This window comes from Mastigoproctus giganteus, chromosome 10 (genome assembly GCF_048544385.1).
Source record: "Mastigoproctus giganteus isolate SK-2022 chromosome 10, ASM4854438v1, whole genome shotgun sequence".
Classification (NCBI taxonomy): domain Eukaryota; kingdom Metazoa; phylum Arthropoda; class Arachnida; order Uropygi; family Thelyphonidae; genus Mastigoproctus; species Mastigoproctus giganteus.
Genome location: NC_143584.1, coordinates 146,756,755 through 146,774,898, shown reverse-complemented (window position 1 = coordinate 146,774,898; position 18,144 = coordinate 146,756,755). Strand labels below are relative to the sequence as shown.

The following is an 18,144-nucleotide window of genomic DNA, read 5'->3' as shown; positions in this document are numbered from 1 at the left end:
AGGATTTACTCAAAGAGGTAACTACCATCAGGGGTAAAGGGAAAGGTTTTTGCTTTCGTAAAGGTGACTACGATGGTCTGAGACAGTATTTAAATTCTATACAGTGGGACCAACTGATGATGTTACAAACAGCAAATTCAAAATGGGAAGCATTCAAAGAACTTATCTTGGAAGCTACTAGGCTTTACATACCAACTAAGAAATATTGTTCAAGGTTTAGGCCTAAGTGGATGTCAGATGAACTAATGAGACATATGGCAGGGAAGAAAAATGCATGGGATACATATAAATTAATGGGAAGCCTATGCTAGATATAAGCTGGTCTGTAACCAAGTTACAAAGGAGGTTAGGCAGGCAAAGGCAGATTATAAGGAAATCCTTGGCAAAGGATGCAAAGAAAAACAGCAAATGGTTCTTTACTTATGTAAACTCTAGCAGGAAGGGGATGAATCAGATTAGTCCATTTGATATTGTTGGTTCAACTGTTGATGATCCTGCTCAGGTAGCTAACAAACTAAATGAATATTTTGCATTGACATTCACACATGAGGAGTTATTCAGTGAGGGGAATGCCAGGCCAGAGGTGTATTCAACTTTGGCAGTAAACTAGATAATCTTGTAATAACTGAGAGTAAAGTGGAGGAGAAATTGTTGAAGATAAACACAAGAAAGGCACCCGGGGTGGATGGGATCTATCCAGTTATATTAAAGGAGGCGGCAAAGGAAGTAAGCAAACCCTTAGCCATAATTATGAGAGCTTCCTTGGACTCAGGGGAGGTATCCATAGACTGGAGATGTGCAAATGTGACCCCAATTCACAAAGGAGGATCAAAGGCTGACACAAGTAATTATAGACCTGTGAGTTTAACTTCTGTTTCAGGAAAATTAATGGAGGCACTGATTAAAGAAGCACTGCAGGATCATCTAGACAAGACTTCAGTTATAGCTCAGACACGGCATGGTTTTGTTAAGGGAAAGTCTTGCCTGACCAATTTGATTGGATACTATGATGCAGTCACAAAAGAACTGGATGCAGGGAATAACTTTGATATTATATATTTGGATCTTAGAAAGGCTTTTGATACTGTTGCACATGGAAGACTGCTGCACAAATTGGAGCAGTGTGGCATTGGAGGCAAATTGCTGCTATGGATAAAGGGATGGTTGAGTGGGAGAAGACAGAGTGGTAATCAATGGACACTGATCTTCGTGAACTAATGTTATTAGTGTAGTTCCCCAGGCTTCAGAGTTGGGTCCATTGTTGTTTTCTGTATTCATTAATGATATTGTTGATTGTATATCAGGCTTAATGTCCAAGTTTGCAGATGATACAAAGGTTGGCAGGGTTGTTAATGACAGTACGTTGCTGCAACAGGATCTAGAAAAGTTGAGTAGATGTGCTGAGAGGTGGCAAATGAAGTTTAGTATTGACAAATGTAAAGTACTACATATGGGAAACAGCAAACCCTGAGCAACGTATCAACTCTGTGATACTACACTGACAGTGGTAGAGAATGAGCCGACCGGGCTAGCCGGGTGGGTAAAGTGCCTGCCTGGCAACCCAAAGGTCGCGGGTTCGATTTCCGCCTCGGGCTTGGATCAAAGTACTGCAAAAACCTTGGGAGGTGCATTATGGCCACAGAAGCCTATGCGCCAACAACTACCAAAAAAAAAAAAAAAAAAAGTAGAGAATGAAAAGGACCCTGGGGGTAATTGTGCAGGCAGATATAAAGCTCTCTGACAGTGCAGACGAGCTGCAAGAGTAGCTCATAGTGTTTTGTCAATGATATACAGGAATTTTTCTAGCAGGGATAAGGAGGTGATTATTCCCTTGTATAAGGCAATGGTCAGGCCACACCTTGAGTACTGTATACAGGTCTGGAGGCCTCATTTCAAGAAGGATGTAGAGCTGCTGGAACGGGTAGAGAGAGAGGGGCAACAAGATTAGTGAATGGAACAAAGGGTTTGCTGTTACGAAGAAAGGCTTAAGTTTTGCAAATTACAGTGTCTGGAGACTAGGCACCGGCGAGGTGATCTGATAGAAGTGTATAAAGCCTTGAATGGTTTGCATGCTCAATGCCGATGGGATTCTTCCTCTTGCTCAGAATAATCACCTGAGAAGGCATTCATTCAGATTGAGGAAAGACAGATATAGGATAGATGTGCGGAAATTTGCATTTAGCCAAGCGGGTAGTTGGTTGGTGGAACAAACTTCCATCCCTTGTTGTGGAAGTTGATAGCCTAAATAAATTGAAAGCTCAGCTGGACAGGTATTTCGAACGAACGGAGGGGTGAAATGGAAGTGGTTTTTTTTTTTTTTTTTGGCTGATGCTGCATAAGCTTGCTTTCTTGCATCATATGCCTGTGCTAATGTTCCAGACATGGCTAAAGCCCTTTTCAAAGGGGTGAGTCATCTATAACAGAGATGCAAGGTTTTTAGCTATAAGCAGAGAAACTGACATAGAACACACACACATTTGAGAGATATGGCATACTGATGCTTCATTACCTAATCGATGCATTTTCAAAACTTTAAATTAAAAATGCTATATAGTTTTACATAAAATCCATTTGTCTCGGGATTAATTTTGCAAGTAAACAGTCCATTTATTTTCACAGTTTTGCTGATATCACCAATATCTGAATACTGTTCCCATCAAACAGGCTGTACTATTATATTTCTATTATCATTTCTATTATTTACCATCAAATACTGTCAAGTATTTGGAATTATGTAATATGATTATTAATAACCCTACTTAGTTTTAAAAATAAACCTGAAAAAATAGCATGTTTGTAGAAGGAATGATAATTTTAAAGCACAGAAAACCAAGTTCATAGAAATAAGCAGATGAGAAATAAAATGCACATTCAGGAAAACACCGATGTGCAAATGGTACCTGTCTAGCATGCATACTATCAGGAATGTGATTATCAGCAAACCAAACTGAATGCCTTAAAAAGAATAGTAGTTTTGCCACGTAGCAGTTGTGTGGAGAATTCTTTAAGGTTTTGTGGAGGGGGTGGATTGGCTTCACCTATTATTTATTTGGAATTTTTCAGCCTCTTTGTTAGTCACCCAGTGTGGAGGAGTGAAGATAGGGTAATAATTCTGGTAGCACTGTTTTTGTACTCACATCCAAATGGTTTTGATAAAATGTAAGAACACTGTACAGCCACTTTCTGGCTTACGGAAATTTGACTTTATGTAAGTGTTTGCCAGCCAGTGCAAACTTAAAAAAATCGTGGAAACTTATTTTGCATCCCGTAGGAATAAATGGAAGTATCATGAAAATATCGTAATGTTAACCCAATAACTGTATAACACTTTTTTTCCTTTTTTTTTTGGTAATTCATTGCAAGACCTCAGAAGTTGAAATTTTTTCTATATAACTAAGCTATTTATCTCTAAAAGGTTATTTTTATAATGGAAATTGCACTACACTTTCATCATATGTTCCATTATAAGAATCAATTTTTGAACGCCTTTGTGATATTTTTCTAAAACATCTTTCTGGAGGTCACTACCATAAAACAATAACAATTTGCACTTTCCGGTTTATTGGGCTTTTCCGTTAGCACAATCTATTATAAATGGGTAGCAAACTCTATCCAGTTGCATTTGCGATAATACCGATAACTGGAATTGTGTGGGTTTTACGTTACGGTATTATGGTGAAATGAGTTCCCCTTCACTGAAATCTTCAATCATATAAAAAACATAAATAAATTTTCAGAATCTTCTCTGCATTCCTATTTACTTATTACAATTGTGAAGGGAAAGGGACCAACAGAAAGTGCAAGTTCCGGCAGTGCTAGGAAATGAAACAAAATTGATTTAGAAATGAAGATGATTAATTAAGAATTACGAAGCAGGAAAAAGTTTGTCATCTATTGCACAGAATTAGGTCTCGCTGCTTCAACAGTGAATACTATTTTAGGGAACAGTGCCCATATAAAAGAATATGTTAAAGGATCAATGCATTTAAGATCATTCAGGTTTTGTGATCACAAAACAGCATTCAGGTACTACATTGAAGATAGAAAAGCTATTAATAATATGGATGGAAAATCAGATTCAGAAGCAAGTGCCCCTGAGTCCAATGGCCATTCAAGCAAAAGCAACAAAGTATTTATGAAGATATTAAGGATAAGTATGGCGAACCTCAAGCGAAGTTTGTGGTAAACAATGGGTGGTTTAATAGGTTCAAGCATTGCACTGGTTTCCAAAACTTTAAAAGTATGCGATGAAGTCACCAATGCCGATTCTGAAGCTGCAGAGAAATTTTGTGATGAGTTGGAAAAGAACCCCTTCTATATCTCCACAGCCCTCAACTTCTGCAGTGTTGTGCTTATCAGCTGGAGAGTTAATTCTGGCAATAATGCTCGAAAGGTAAAACTTGCAACGTTATGCCTGTCTCCTCTCTCTTTTTGTAATTTTATAATTTTGAAATTTTTGTAATTTTGTATACTTTTGTAATTTTTTCTGCACATGAGAAAAAAAAATTGAATAAATAATTCTATTTACATGTTCGTTGAACATTTTCTTTTTTGATTCAATCAAATTTGCGAGTGCTGCATAAGCATTAAAGGAAATTCCGACTTACGTAGAGTTCCGCAGAACATAACCCTTACGTAAATCGGGGAGTGGCTGTACATGTTTTTTCCAACTAAGCGAGATCTACTGCTTTGCTAACTTTTCCAGGTTTCCTGGAAGATTTCCTGACATGTATCCTATGGAAAGTGTACATTTCTTCCAGAGTTCCACATCGAAAGTCTTTAAGTTCTGATCCATGATGTCCTTGATGTACAGCTGACTTCTGCTGCAAAGGCAGATCCATGAGATTTATATTGGCATATTTGAGCTGATAGTTTTGTGGACGAGTGTTTTAATACTTTTGGTCATATAATGTATAATTCACCGTAAAAGTCATAAAATTGTATTCCTTGAGCTGTATGATGCGTAGATAGCTGTGTTGTGTGAAGATAATAAAACACTCGAAACCTACTTTGGTATTATGTTTATTTCTGAATTGGAAATATGCACGTAATGTGGTCAAATGTTTCATGATATTTTCTTACCACTTCTTCGGTGACAGCTATCTCTGCAATATCGCCATCACAAAAGATCACTTTGGTTACAAGAACTTGTTGTGACTGTGGCCTTCAGATAGGCTCTTCACTCTGTATTGCTTGCTCTGACAGTATTTCACAGGATCTATTGCCATGGAATTAAGTGTTCACTGTATTGTTTGAAAAGAAATTCTTTAGACAGTACAGAATGTAATGGTCAGGGTTGCCATTACTGTGGAGTAGAGATAAAGCCTTGAAGACTGGGGGTGTCAATCACACTGGTAAGCATTTGAGAAAGAAGAATATTGCTGGATGCTATGTGAACTCGCCAGGGAGTGATATTTAGGTTGGTGAACAAAACAGCCTTGGAGATGGTGAATGGGTTGCACGTGACCATATTCATCCATCGCATTATCCATATTTCACTGCCAGGAATCTGTTCACATACGACGGCGGAGCAGAAGACAAAATTAGTAACACGTAAGGTGCAATTGGTTGTAGGCACAGCTGGATGTATCTCCTGACTACCTCTACATTGAGTAACCCTGTCAGTTCTTGTCCTATTTCCGAGTACATCTTTGTTTTCTTGGTTGAAAAATGGTTCTGAAATGTGAGGCCCTCATCCCATGGCAAGCAGAGGTCTGTGTGAGACATCACTTTCTTTATCTCCAATCCATTGTATAGACTTTGATGTCATTTTTGATTATCTTTTTTGTGAAGGTGATTTGAGCTGATTTAGATATGTTTAGCTCCAGATTTATTTGCTACCCTGACTAAAGCATTGAACCATGTGTTAGATCTCCCAGAGATTATTTGGGGGTGACAATTTCAACTAGCTGATTTGCCAGGTTGGATAAGCCATTTCACCTGCTTTTGAGTTGCTAGTAATATTGAATTCAAATGTGATGGGAGAGTGATCAGAAGGGAATCTATAGTGTTGAGTGGTCATACTAAGGTGTGGGAAATTGTGAATAAAAGTACACGATTTCCCACATGAAATACAGAAATGAGATACTGGATCTTTTAAAAGATCCAGCATCTGATTTCCCCTGTTAAGAAGTGTGATTTGCTGGACTAAGCGAAATATTGCAATGATTAGTGTGAGATCTTCAGTGGCCTCATGTGTTGTCATGGGCATGTTAAAATTGCCTATAACGAATGTCAGGGTATTAGGTTGGCTGCTATGCATGCTAGGAGTTTGCTCTGTGAATCTTCTTTATGGTTGGGTGGTAGATATACAAGGCATCTGGAGTTGTATGGGTTCCTTTCTGAATGTGATGCATAGAACTTCAAAGTTATCTGATTTGGTCCCCTGGAATTATGGAGACTGAGGTAAGCGTGAGGCTGACCTATTATATCCAGTTTCCTTCCATGTGATAATCATGTTTCAGTCAAGCAGATGAACTGATATTCGGATAGTAACGTGATGGTTTGTAGAGCGTATAGTTGCACACATTTTGGTAGAAATATTTAAGGGAATTGTTTGCATAGGTTGGTATGAGGCTAACAGTGGTTGTTATCCCTATGTTGTTGATCTCGTGCAGTAGGATGAAGATGAGGTCCATTCATTCTCCAATATGTTGAATTGTTCGACTGTTCTGGCTTTGTTGGGCCATGCTGGGTTTGTTTCTTGAGCGGGACTATCCCTCTAGGCATCCCTTCTATTTACAAAATTGTCTTTGTGAGATGTTCCATTGATGCCCCTCCAAGAGGGGATTTAGGTTACGATTGTTGGAAGGATGACTGCTGGAAGATAATATGTGCATAAGTAGATCTGTCATTAGTGTCATAACTTACTCTTGAGTCTAGGTATGGAGTAATTTGAGAGGCCTGATTATGAGAGATACATAAACAATATCATACATTGATTCAAAAGGGTCCTCTGATACAGGTAAATGATTCATATTGAGTGGAGATGGCTATATTCTTTGTTTCCTGTTATTGGCAGATTGTTTCTCTTTAATACAACTAGGTTGAGATTTAATGGGTTGCTTCAGGTTTTGTTGACTATCAAGATATGCTGGTACCCTATATTCTTTTGTTATAGCTCCTTGGCCATTTTTATGGTTGCGCTCTATGGTAGAAGACTTGTTTACAGTGGTGAACTTATTTGTAACTGCTTGTGCTTTGAATTGTATTTATTCGAGTAGCGCTGAGTTTTGGACTTTAATTTGTTTGATCTCATTAATCAGTTGACTGTTTATGATCATCACACAATCATCACTTATCTGCAGGCAGTTTTCTACACACATCAGATTTTTCATTTCGCAATGCTTTGCGGGTGAGATGGCCACATCATGTTTACTTCTTTCAGGATGGCATGAGACTGCTGTGAATTGCAACAGAGAAGTGGAGGTTTCACCATCATTTGTGGGAGAATGATTGTTGTCATCAGCGATCTGCACCTGCTAATCAGTCTGGTAGGTGACTTTTTCTTCCTGTGCAAATGCAATAGTTTCAGCTGATACTATTGCATTTGCACAGGACCTCAAGGTATCTCATTATGTTGGGAAGCTGTGCTTGGTCCAACATTGTTGGGCTCATTGTTAAGTTAAGCCCACTCAGCCTTACTTTGTGTAAAGCTGAGTGGGCTGGTGAAGCAAACATTGTTTATGTTATTCCATTGTGTCCAATAAAATACATTCCATTGTGTAGTTGAAACAATGCTTTTCCTCACAGTGGCATGTTTTCTATCCTAAAGCTTCTCAAAGCCACTCACCTCTGTTGATATTCTTATGAAAAGAAGATAAATTCTGGTAGAGTTTGTGGGCATGAATAGTAAATCAACTAACTCCGAATTTTTGTAGTGGAAAGAACCTTAAAAAAAAAAAAAGAAAAAAGAAAGAAAGAATAATTTTCCGTTTTTAATATTCGTTACATAATGAGCTGCATTGATAGAACTTTTTTTCATACGTTAATTTCAGAATGTTTTTTTCGTAAATATTGACTTAATCTGTTGTGTTGGAGTAATGCCAAAAGTTTTGTGCAATTAATGCCCCCACAAAATTTAAATTTAGCCATGATTAATCATTTCATGCTTATATTTTATGATTATAAAAAATTTTTTTCTAAGAAATTAAGAGTAATTAAAAAAACTTTTTAAAAATTAAAACTGAGTATTTTAGTGGCCAAAAACCCAACGTTTGCAGTTAATTATAAAATCAAAATTTACTAAGTATTGCAATCTATTGTTAAAAGATCTAGCATTAGTATACTTCAAGCATAATTTTTTTTTTTTTTTTTTTCAAATATTAAAGCCTGGTCATGTCAGGTGACTTTATCACTTGTGTTATGAAAGGGGGCAAGGCTACTGCAGGATTTAGAAAAAAAAAATTGTTGGGATAGTATGATTAGTATTTGGTCCCCTAATTAAAAGCATTGTGAAGCACAAGTGCTGTCGTGTCTTTTGTCTGTAGACATGTATGTGTGTATTCAAAAGCTGATTTGTATGTTTTATGGGTTGGAAAACCTACTCCCCTACCCGAGATTGCTAACTACATTGTCAGTTGAGGACTAAATTTCTACAGTTTTAAATGGGAATCAAACCCTGACCTCTCCAAATTCATGGCATCTAGTGATGTATTATTCTGATCAAGTGCCACTCTTTTGGAGAGGTCTCGTCTGCCATGGAGGATGTTGCTTCACCCAGGATCTGCTAGAATTATTGTGGAAGATAATTTTTGTTCCCTTTGTTTTGCACAAGGAAAACAGAAGCTATTAAAATTATACTTAGCTCAACCACCTTATTCTTCTTCCAGAATGCACAAACTTAAACCAAGGATAGAAATGCATTGGGGCAAGAGAGCACACAGAAATAGATAATTTACTTAAACACAAAAAATATTCAAAATAAATGAATAAATATGTAAAAAGCTGTACTGCTTTAGATAGTTCAGTGTATTATAATGACTTGGAAAATTTTAAATTGAGGTCACTTTTATTCAGCTATATCCTTTTGTTTAATTTAGCCTATTCAGTTATTATAATTATATAATTTATAGTTCATTTATAAAGTTTTTCCTCTGAAACATATAGAGAGCAGATACTAAGAGTAAAAGGAGACGAGAACATTCCATTCCTCCTTGTGGGTAATAAAGCAGACCTAGAAGACAGTAGGCAAGTAACAGTTGAAGAGGCTCAAGGCAGAGCTAAACAGTGGAGTGTGCCATATGTAGAAACTTCAGCAAAAACAAAGGCAAATGTAGATATGGTAGGATTTTTTTTTTTTTTTTTTTAAATGGCAAAGTCTTTTTTTTTTTTTTTTTTTTTTGTAATTGATGTTCCTAATATAAAAATTTAAGTTATTTAAAAAAAAAAACACTAAGTCAGACTTTACCCACATTAGTTAAATTTTCAGCTCTGTTCCTCACTGACCTGAAGGAGAGAATTTTTCTTCAAGCTACTGGGGAACTAAATTCAGAGAAATGGATATAGTGCAAAAGTTTAAAATTTATCATATACTTATAACACTACTCTATGCTGAAAGTTTGTTTGTTTGTTTTTTTTTTAAATTGTAATTCTTGCATATTTTTTGTTTCCTTCATCAGTACACCTTTAAAAAATTATTTTCATACATCAAATGTGCTAGATTTTCATTATTCTCAGATTTTCTCAGTAGGCAATGTACAGCATGTGATATATATATTTATATATATCACATGCTGTACATTGTGATAAAAATGTGATATATATATTTATATATATCACATTTTTATCTTCTGTAATTTATAGAATTACGTTTATTTCTCTTAATTTAACTTTCCATTTGCCCAAAGAAAGTCCTACAGAGGATGCAAAATATTGTTTAGTATTAGCCATTTAATGCAAGGAAGCCACAAGCTTTTTCACTAGCCACACACACACACACACACACACACACACACACACACACACACACACACACAGTCCATTCAAAACATTGTGACCCCCCCTGTGTTTTAGCAGTTGGCCATTCCTCCCCATCTGGTGGCACACATCTCACAGTGAGAACCAGTCACTGCAATACTGCAGGTTTATGGTATATGGGCCATATGAATTACTTAATCTGTATGGGTAAGGGACATGATCTGATGGACTTTGAAAAAGGGATGATTGTCGGGTATTGAAAGATGACAGTACTATGGGAAAATGTGAATCTTATCGGCTATTTATGGAGTGTTGTAGTTAAGATGTTCCAAGAGTGGACAGAGCAGCAGTCATTTTGTCCCCATGCCTCATCAATGGTCATGGTGAACATAGGTTGCCCTGCCTTGTACAAGCTGATAGATAGAAAACAGTGGAACAGCTGACCATGGACTTTAACCAGGGGTGATCTGCAATGTTTCCAAGACATGATCCCTTGTTGGCCATCAGAGTAGGCACCAGATCAAGATACCCATGCTTACAACCACTCATTGTCAATGATTCCTGAAGTTTGTATCTGATTTGTGTCATTGGACTATTGATGTCTGTAAGGAGTTGCTTTTTCCAATGCATCATGTTTCCTGATATGCAGCATGGATGGTAGATGGAAGGTATGGGAACAAACTGTGGAGTGAAATCATTCTGATGTCCTGGTGCAGCAGAAACAGACAGCACCAGTGTTTTGGTTTGGGATGTTTTCCTGGTGATCTCTTAAAGCACCTAGACCACACTCTGAATGCTAAAACTACCTATCCATTTTGAGATGATCGATCAGGTACGCTCATTTATAGTGACTGTCTTCCCAGATGGCACATGTTGCTGGTATTGTTCAAGAGTGGTATGCTGAAAAAAAAAGTGACTTCCAGGTGCTACCTTGGCTACCAAATTCACTAGATATGAATCCCGTGCAATGTCTGGGATTATGCAGATCCACACCAACAGATCTTGGTGTGGATCCTCCGCCACAGACTGTCGCAGTCTCTGGGGTATAATCTTGGTGACACGGTACAACATACCTTCTGCAATGTTCAGTGGCCTTATAGCGATCATGCCTTTCTAAGTGGCAAAAGGACATATCCACTATTAGCTAGGTGGTCAATGTTTTCACTGAACAGTGTATATGTACATTGAGTTGGTTCTGTATTAGCAACACCTACCTAATAACTCGTGGGCCACCTTTTGCCCATAATAACGGTCTTTACACATTTGGGCTTGAACACTGCCAGCTGCTGCAGGGTTTCCTGTGTAGTGCAATCCGTGCATTGCACAATGTGGCCAGTAATGCCATACATTGTCAGGTGGATGGTCTTTTCCTACTGGAAAAGGACAATCAATGCTACAACTGATCTCACCACAATTGAGCATGTTTGGGAAACATGCTCAGTTGAGTTGATCGGATGAGTTGGGTGGCCATAGGAGGATAGCAAGTTCACTGCTGTGTTCCTGAAGTCAGTTAGGAATTTGCCAAGCCTTGTGACATGGAACATTGTCTTGTTGATGGATGCCAGAGTTATTTGGATACACTGTCATCGTTAAGGAGTGTACTTGGTGGATGAAGATAGAAAGGCATTTCCCCCCCCCCCAAGCCATTGGTTATCAGTGATCGACCTAGGGCATGCTACAAAAGCAATACCAAACGAGTTGAGCTTTGTGTTGCATTTCTCTAAATGCCGATAAGTATGATGGAATTGGAACTGGGATTCATCAAACCAAGTGGCATATTTCCATGTTAGTGGTACAGTGTTAGTGCTGATGTGCCCATGAAGGGTGCAGTTTCTTGTCTTGTGGTGAGCCTGGGTACTCTTGATATTTTTTGACAGCTGTAGCCTGTGTGAGCTAATGTCCAGTGCATAGTCCGTGTGGATATGCACCGGACATTAGCTCACATGGGCTACAACTGTCAGGTGTTTAGCTGAACCACAGGTGGACCACACGTGTGTCCTGTGGTTGGTCGTTCAACAGTTGAGCCAATCACAGTAAGTTCATGACACAAAAAAAAGTTCTTAATCAAGTTGACTGTTAAGATACCGGCACCTGCATGTCTTACCCCCACAATCATTCCATGTTCGAAGTCTGAAAGATCTCAATGTTGGCAGTTCTTCCTTGCAGACACTCAAAAATCTTGTATCAGCTGTTCTCAACTTTGAGCCTTCACCAGCATCACAAACTGATCAGTCCATTCCTGCATGGGGGGGATGCAAAGCCAATTTAATGAACAACCGTGCTGTTTCTAGCTGAACTGCAATTTACAATGTTACCTAGACAGTCAGTCAAGTTTAAGCTTGTTCAGTTTTACCTATGTAACATTGGGCATGACATGCTAGGAACAATACCCAGGGGCTCGCATCTGGTGAGTATGGGCTTGGCACACCCAGGGTCCTGAGCTGGACGTCATCATTCTTCTCTTTCTTGGTGATTTTCTTCTACTTCTCTCTCTCTCTCAGGATAACTTGGGATTTTTTTTTTTTTTTTTTTTTTTTGGCTGGTGCAGCATAAGCCTCAGGCTTCCTTGCACATATAGCTAATAATAATAATAATAACAGTATGCTGCTCTCATATTTTGGTTTCATCTCAAGAAAACATCAGCTGAAGCATGTGAAGTGTTGAGTCTTATGGTGAATCGGTGTTTCCATATAGCACAGCCTGCAGGTTTGGAATGTTTAAAGATGGACATGATTTGATTCAATCACAAAAATTGGTGGTCCTGGAGCTCCAACGACTGCTGTAATCATGAGAGATGGTGGTCATATAACAGTAAGGCAACTGGCAGAGATATTGAGAATATCAATAGAAAGCATGCACAGTATTGTCCATCACAATTTGCATATGATGTGTTTGTGCACACTGGGTTCCAAGGCCACCCACACCTGAACAACAATTTCATGTGGAGATTTGTCAGGAGCTGACAATGGTGAGGTTCAGCACTAGGTGATAAGTGGATGAGACATGGCTTCATCATTTCCACCCAGAGTAAGTAACAAAACTCTGTTTGGAAGCCTACACTGTTGCCAGCATCGGAAAAAAGCAAAAAGTCATGGTTTCTACAGGAAAGGTGATGGTCATCTCTGTTTTTTGACATTCAAGGAATGGTTTACCAGCATGTTGTGCCACATCATACAACTGTTGAAGGATCACATTCATTGCAAACAACCACAACCCCACACAGGTGGGTGGATGCCACATCATGACAGTGAGACCTCACATTGCTTATACTGTCACAGAGTGCTTAGCCAATATTGTCATATGTTCCTCATCCACCTTACAGCCCTAACCTTGTTAAAGGAGCTGCAAAGAAAATGTTTACAGTTGTCAGAAACTGTAAAGAGATCAGAGGCAATTCTCAAATGCATTTCAAAAAATGGCTTCCATGTTTTTGAAGAATAGCAGAAATGTTGGAATAAGTGCATTTCATCAAATGGGGAATACTTTGAAAAGGGCCATCAAAATATGGATGATTAATAAAGGTACGTTGTGGGGAAAAAAATTACGGTTATTCTGTATTTGAACAGCTTTCATATATTTATATACACATATGCACAGTAGAACGTTGATTATCCAAACTAATTGGGATGTTGGTTCGGTTAATAAAATAGTTTAGGTAATCAAACATACATGAGAATATGCAGTTTATATGAAACAAAGTATAATTAGGCCTACAATTAAATTATTGTATTCAAGGTTATTACTACTGTAATTTGAAATATGAAGTATTATAAAAAATAATTGATTTAGGAAATGTTTTGTAAATAATAACCGAAACGTTTTGAAGAAACAATGTATGTGATATTTATTTTGAACTTACCTAATTGTTTTGCATGGTTTCAACTATAAATTACACTTTTTTTACATAAACAGAAATAAAAAAATACAATTGTACACAAATAAGAGTATAATGAATTTTGGAGGTTTATTTTTTAAAATATGTAATCTTGAATTTTTCTTTGAACCATGCGAGATTGTCTTTTTTTTCATGGCAAGATCTCTCGTCCTCTTTAATAGCAATATCTCTATAGAGCTGCATTCAGACTGTTGCTCACACCATTCCATTGCAGTTTCTAGCTCAGTATGAGTGGGCGTGCTTCCCCTTCCTCTGGTGCATTATAGCCCACGCAAAGAGGAGGAGGAGGATTGGTTAATCCTCCTCCTCCTCTTCTTCATCATCAGAATTACCTTGGTTAAAGTCAGCATGTTCTTTATCCTGGACTAATGCAGCAATTTCTTCTTTGGTTAAAATATGATAACCAGGATCATCAGCATCATTGTTTAACCATGCCTCTGCACCACCTTGCCCATGCTTTGAAAACCCGGGAATCCCTTGAAATAAAGTTACAATCTCACCTACGTCTTTATTTAAATCTTGCACATGTGTGATAGTCTCTTCGGCAGCACCCCGAAGTTTATGCCATGCCTTTTTCAGATTTCCCTCCAACAACACGTTGCAGGCATCTGCTAGCATATAGCAACAATCCTTATGTTGAACTTCTTTGAAAACTCAACCATGCTCTCTTCATCTCCCTCTGGTAGAAGCAGGAATTGCAAGACTTGTTTTTTTGTACATTTTTTTTTTTTTTTTTAGTTTTTCTATAACACCTTGATCCACTGGCTGCAGCAGGGCTGTAACATTTGTTGGTAAAAACCTAACAATGAAGTTCTTGTCAATTGAATTCAGTTTTTCAAGAGGAGGATGGGATAGTGCATTATCGATAATAAGCAAAACTACCAGCTTTACCCTCCTTTTCTCGATGCCTCTTCACACTTGGAGTAAAATCTTGGCTAACCCAATCCAAAAAAAAAAATGATGGAATTCATCCAAGCATTTTTCTGAGCTTTATATCGTACTGGTAGGCAAGTTACGCCTTTAAAGCATCTTGGATTCTTGGATTTCCCAATCGCCAACAGTGGTAAAACATGCTGTCCACTTGCATTTGCACACATCATAACTGTAACACAGTTTGTTAGCTTTGAAACCAGGGGCAACCATTTCACATTGAAATGCAAATGATTTACGAGGGAGTGACTTCCAATTAAGACCATTTTCGCCTACATTATTAAACATCCTTGGAAAAACCTTCTTCCTCTGCCATTTTCAGAGAACTCTTTAAAAGCTTCTGCTCCTGGGACATCACCTCATGAAGCTTCTTGAATTTCAAGCTCCCTTATACCATGGTGAGATTGAAAATTTTCAGCTATCCTATACTGGCTTGAGATTCAGATGGGCTTTTAAACTTTTGATTCAGTTGTAATGCTTTTTTGCATAACAGAGGTCCAGAAATAGGTTTGCCTTGACTTCTCTTTTATAGAAACCATCTCATCACTAGCTTTTTTCATAGTTTTCATTTTTTTTGCTCTTTATGTCAGATATGGTTGCTTTACCAATATTAAAAATCTTAACAAGAGATGTGTGGTTTTGCCCTTTTCCAGTCTAGGTCACAGGAGACTTTCCTGGGTTATACTGTATAACCCAGGAAAGTCATTACGGGATATGTCATTACAGGAGTTAAAAATCAAATGTTGGCGTTAGCCAACATTTGATTTTTAACTCCTGTAATGACGAATCAAGACTATTTCTATGCTGTACTGCATATATCTTCAAATAAATAATTGTAAACGAATACATTAAGCAGCAGGAGTAATATTTTAGCATAACAACCAGTGCACTAAAAGTAGATCCTATAATTGGGGGGGGGGGGTGCAGGGTGGAGGCCAGAAGCTTATCAAACTCTAACAGGGAGATTAATGATTTTGTAATAACTGAGAGCAAAGTGGAGGATAAATTGTTGAATTTAAACACAAGAAAAGCACCTGGGGTGGATGGGATCTATCCAGTTATATCAAAGAAGGCAGCAAAGGAAGTAAGCAGGCCCTTAGCCATGATTGTGAGGGCATCCTTGGACTCAAGGGAGGTTCCCACGGATTGGAGATGTGCAAATATATTCCCAGTTCGCAAAGGGGGATTCATGACATTTTTCAAATTCATGACAGTGAATTTGAAAAAAGTGACACAAGTAATTACAGACCTGTTAGTTTAACTTCTGTTCCAGGGAAAATAATGGAGTCACTGGTTAAAGAAGCACTGCAGGATCATCTAGACAAGACTGCAGTTATAGTTCAGACACAGCATAGGTTTGTTAAGGGGAAGTCTTGTCTGACCAATTGATTGGATACTATGATGTGGTCACAAAAGAACTGGGTGCAAAAAATAATTTTGATATCATATACTTGGATTTTAGGAAAGCTTTTGATACTGTTGCACATGGAAGACTACTGTACAAGTTGGAGCAGTATGACATTAAGGGCAAGTTGCTACAATAGATAAAAGAATGGGTGAGTTGGAGAAGACAGAGTAGTAATCAATGGACACTGCTCTTTCTGGACTAATGTTATTAGTGGAGTTCCCCATAGGTCTGTGTTGTGTCCATTGTTGTATTCTGTATTTATCAGTGATATTGATGAAGGTATATTGGCTTAATGCACATGTTTGCAGACGATACGGAGATTAGTAGGGTTGTTAACGACAGTAAGGATGGTATGCTATTGCAACAGGATCTATAAAAGTTGAGGAGATAGGTTGAGAAGTGGCAACTGAAGTTTAACATTGACAAATGCAAAGTACTGTATATGGGTAGCAGTAACTGCAGAGTAACATATGAACTGTGTGGTATTACGCTCAGGGTAGTCGAGAATGAAAAAGACCTTGGGGTACTTGTGCAGTCAGATATGAATTTTTCTGAGCAGTGCAGACAGACTTAAAGAATAGCTCATGGGGTCTTGTCAATGATATATAGGAATTTTTCTAGAAGGGATAAGGAGGTGATTATCCCCTTGTATAAAGCAATGGTCAGGCCACACCTTGAGTACTGTATACAGGTCTGGAGGCCTCATTGTAAGAAAGATGTTGAACTACTAGAAAGAGTACAGAGAATGGTAAAGAGATTAGTGAGTGGAACAAAAAGTTGATGTTACCAAGATAGGTAAGTTCTGCAAATTGCAGCATCTGGAGACTAGAAATCTGCAAGGTGATCTGATTGAGGTATATAAGGCCTCGAATGGTTTGAGCAAGCATCAGTGCTGATGGAATTCTTCCTCTTGCTTAGATTCTGCACCTGAAGGGGCATAAATTCAAATTGAGGAAAGACAGTTGTAGAATAGATATGATTTTGTGCGGAAATTTGCCTTTAGCCAGCGGATGGTTGATTGCTGGAACAAACTTCCATCTGTCATTGTGGAAGCTGACAGCTTAAATAAATTCAAGGCTGAACTGGACAAACTTTTGGAGTGAATTGATGGGTGAAACCAGTAGGTTTTTTTGACATTAAAAACATTTTTTACAGGCATTATTTGGAAAAAAGCGTTATGTTACCTAGAAATCGTCACAAAACCTGATGCGCATTGGGTTGTACTTGTTGCGTGCAGTGACACAACTACAATGCATGTGCCCAAGAAAACTCAGTTGTATGCAACAAGTACAATACAACTCTTCCCCTTCCATAAATTGAATTTATGGTCCATAGTTCTGGAATTATAACAGTTAAATTTTGCCTTCATTCATTTCGATATCTTCTTTGAGAGCCTTATAGATCTCAATCAGGTCCCTATTGAGGTGCTTGGTTACCAAGCTCTATTTCTCACATATTTGAAGTCTTTCGTCATTTTCTGGATCTCACCATCGTGGTTTATCTTTCTTTGGATCCTTTCAAGAAGCTCAGTGTCTTTTTTTTTAGTGTGATCTCCAAACTTGGACATAGTATTTTAAGTGTGGCTATACAGTTGCCTTATACAGGGAGATTGACTTCCCTATCTTTACAGGCAATTATTCAATAAATCATCTGAAGAACACAATGGGTTTTCCTGGCTACCTGTTTTGACTGCTTATAGAATATCTTCCCATATCGTAACTGCCAAATCATTTTTTCCCTCTGCTTTAGGAACCATTACACGGACACCATAAAAAAAGTAAGAAGCGTTCCTGGGAGTGCCTAGTGTCCACTTCAGGAAGCACCGATCCCTGGGGCATAGTCTAAAAGGTGATAACCAACAAGCTCCCCCAGGGGCAAGGTCATTAGCACTACCAGAGCACTGGAGGGAAACCTAATGACTACCTGGGAGCAGTTGATAGGCAATACTGGACAAAATTTCCCCCACTCTTTCCCCCCCCCCCCCTTTCCTCTT

General features: G+C 38.2%; 1 protein-coding gene across 4 annotated transcripts in view; it reads left to right on the top strand.

Annotated features, from left to right (window-relative positions):
- The window catches only part of Rala (Ras-like protein A), a 287,845-nt gene that overhangs the window by 255,750 nt on the left and 13,951 nt on the right, over positions 1–18,144 (top strand). For all 4 annotated transcript variants that reach the window (XM_090383831.1, XM_090383832.1, XM_090383830.1 and 1 more), the window contains one exon: positions 9,109–9,283. In XM_090383831.1, coding sequence (XP_090239957.1) covers positions 9,109–9,283 — 175 coding nt within the window. The remainder of the gene's footprint in view (positions 1–9,108; positions 9,284–18,144) is intronic.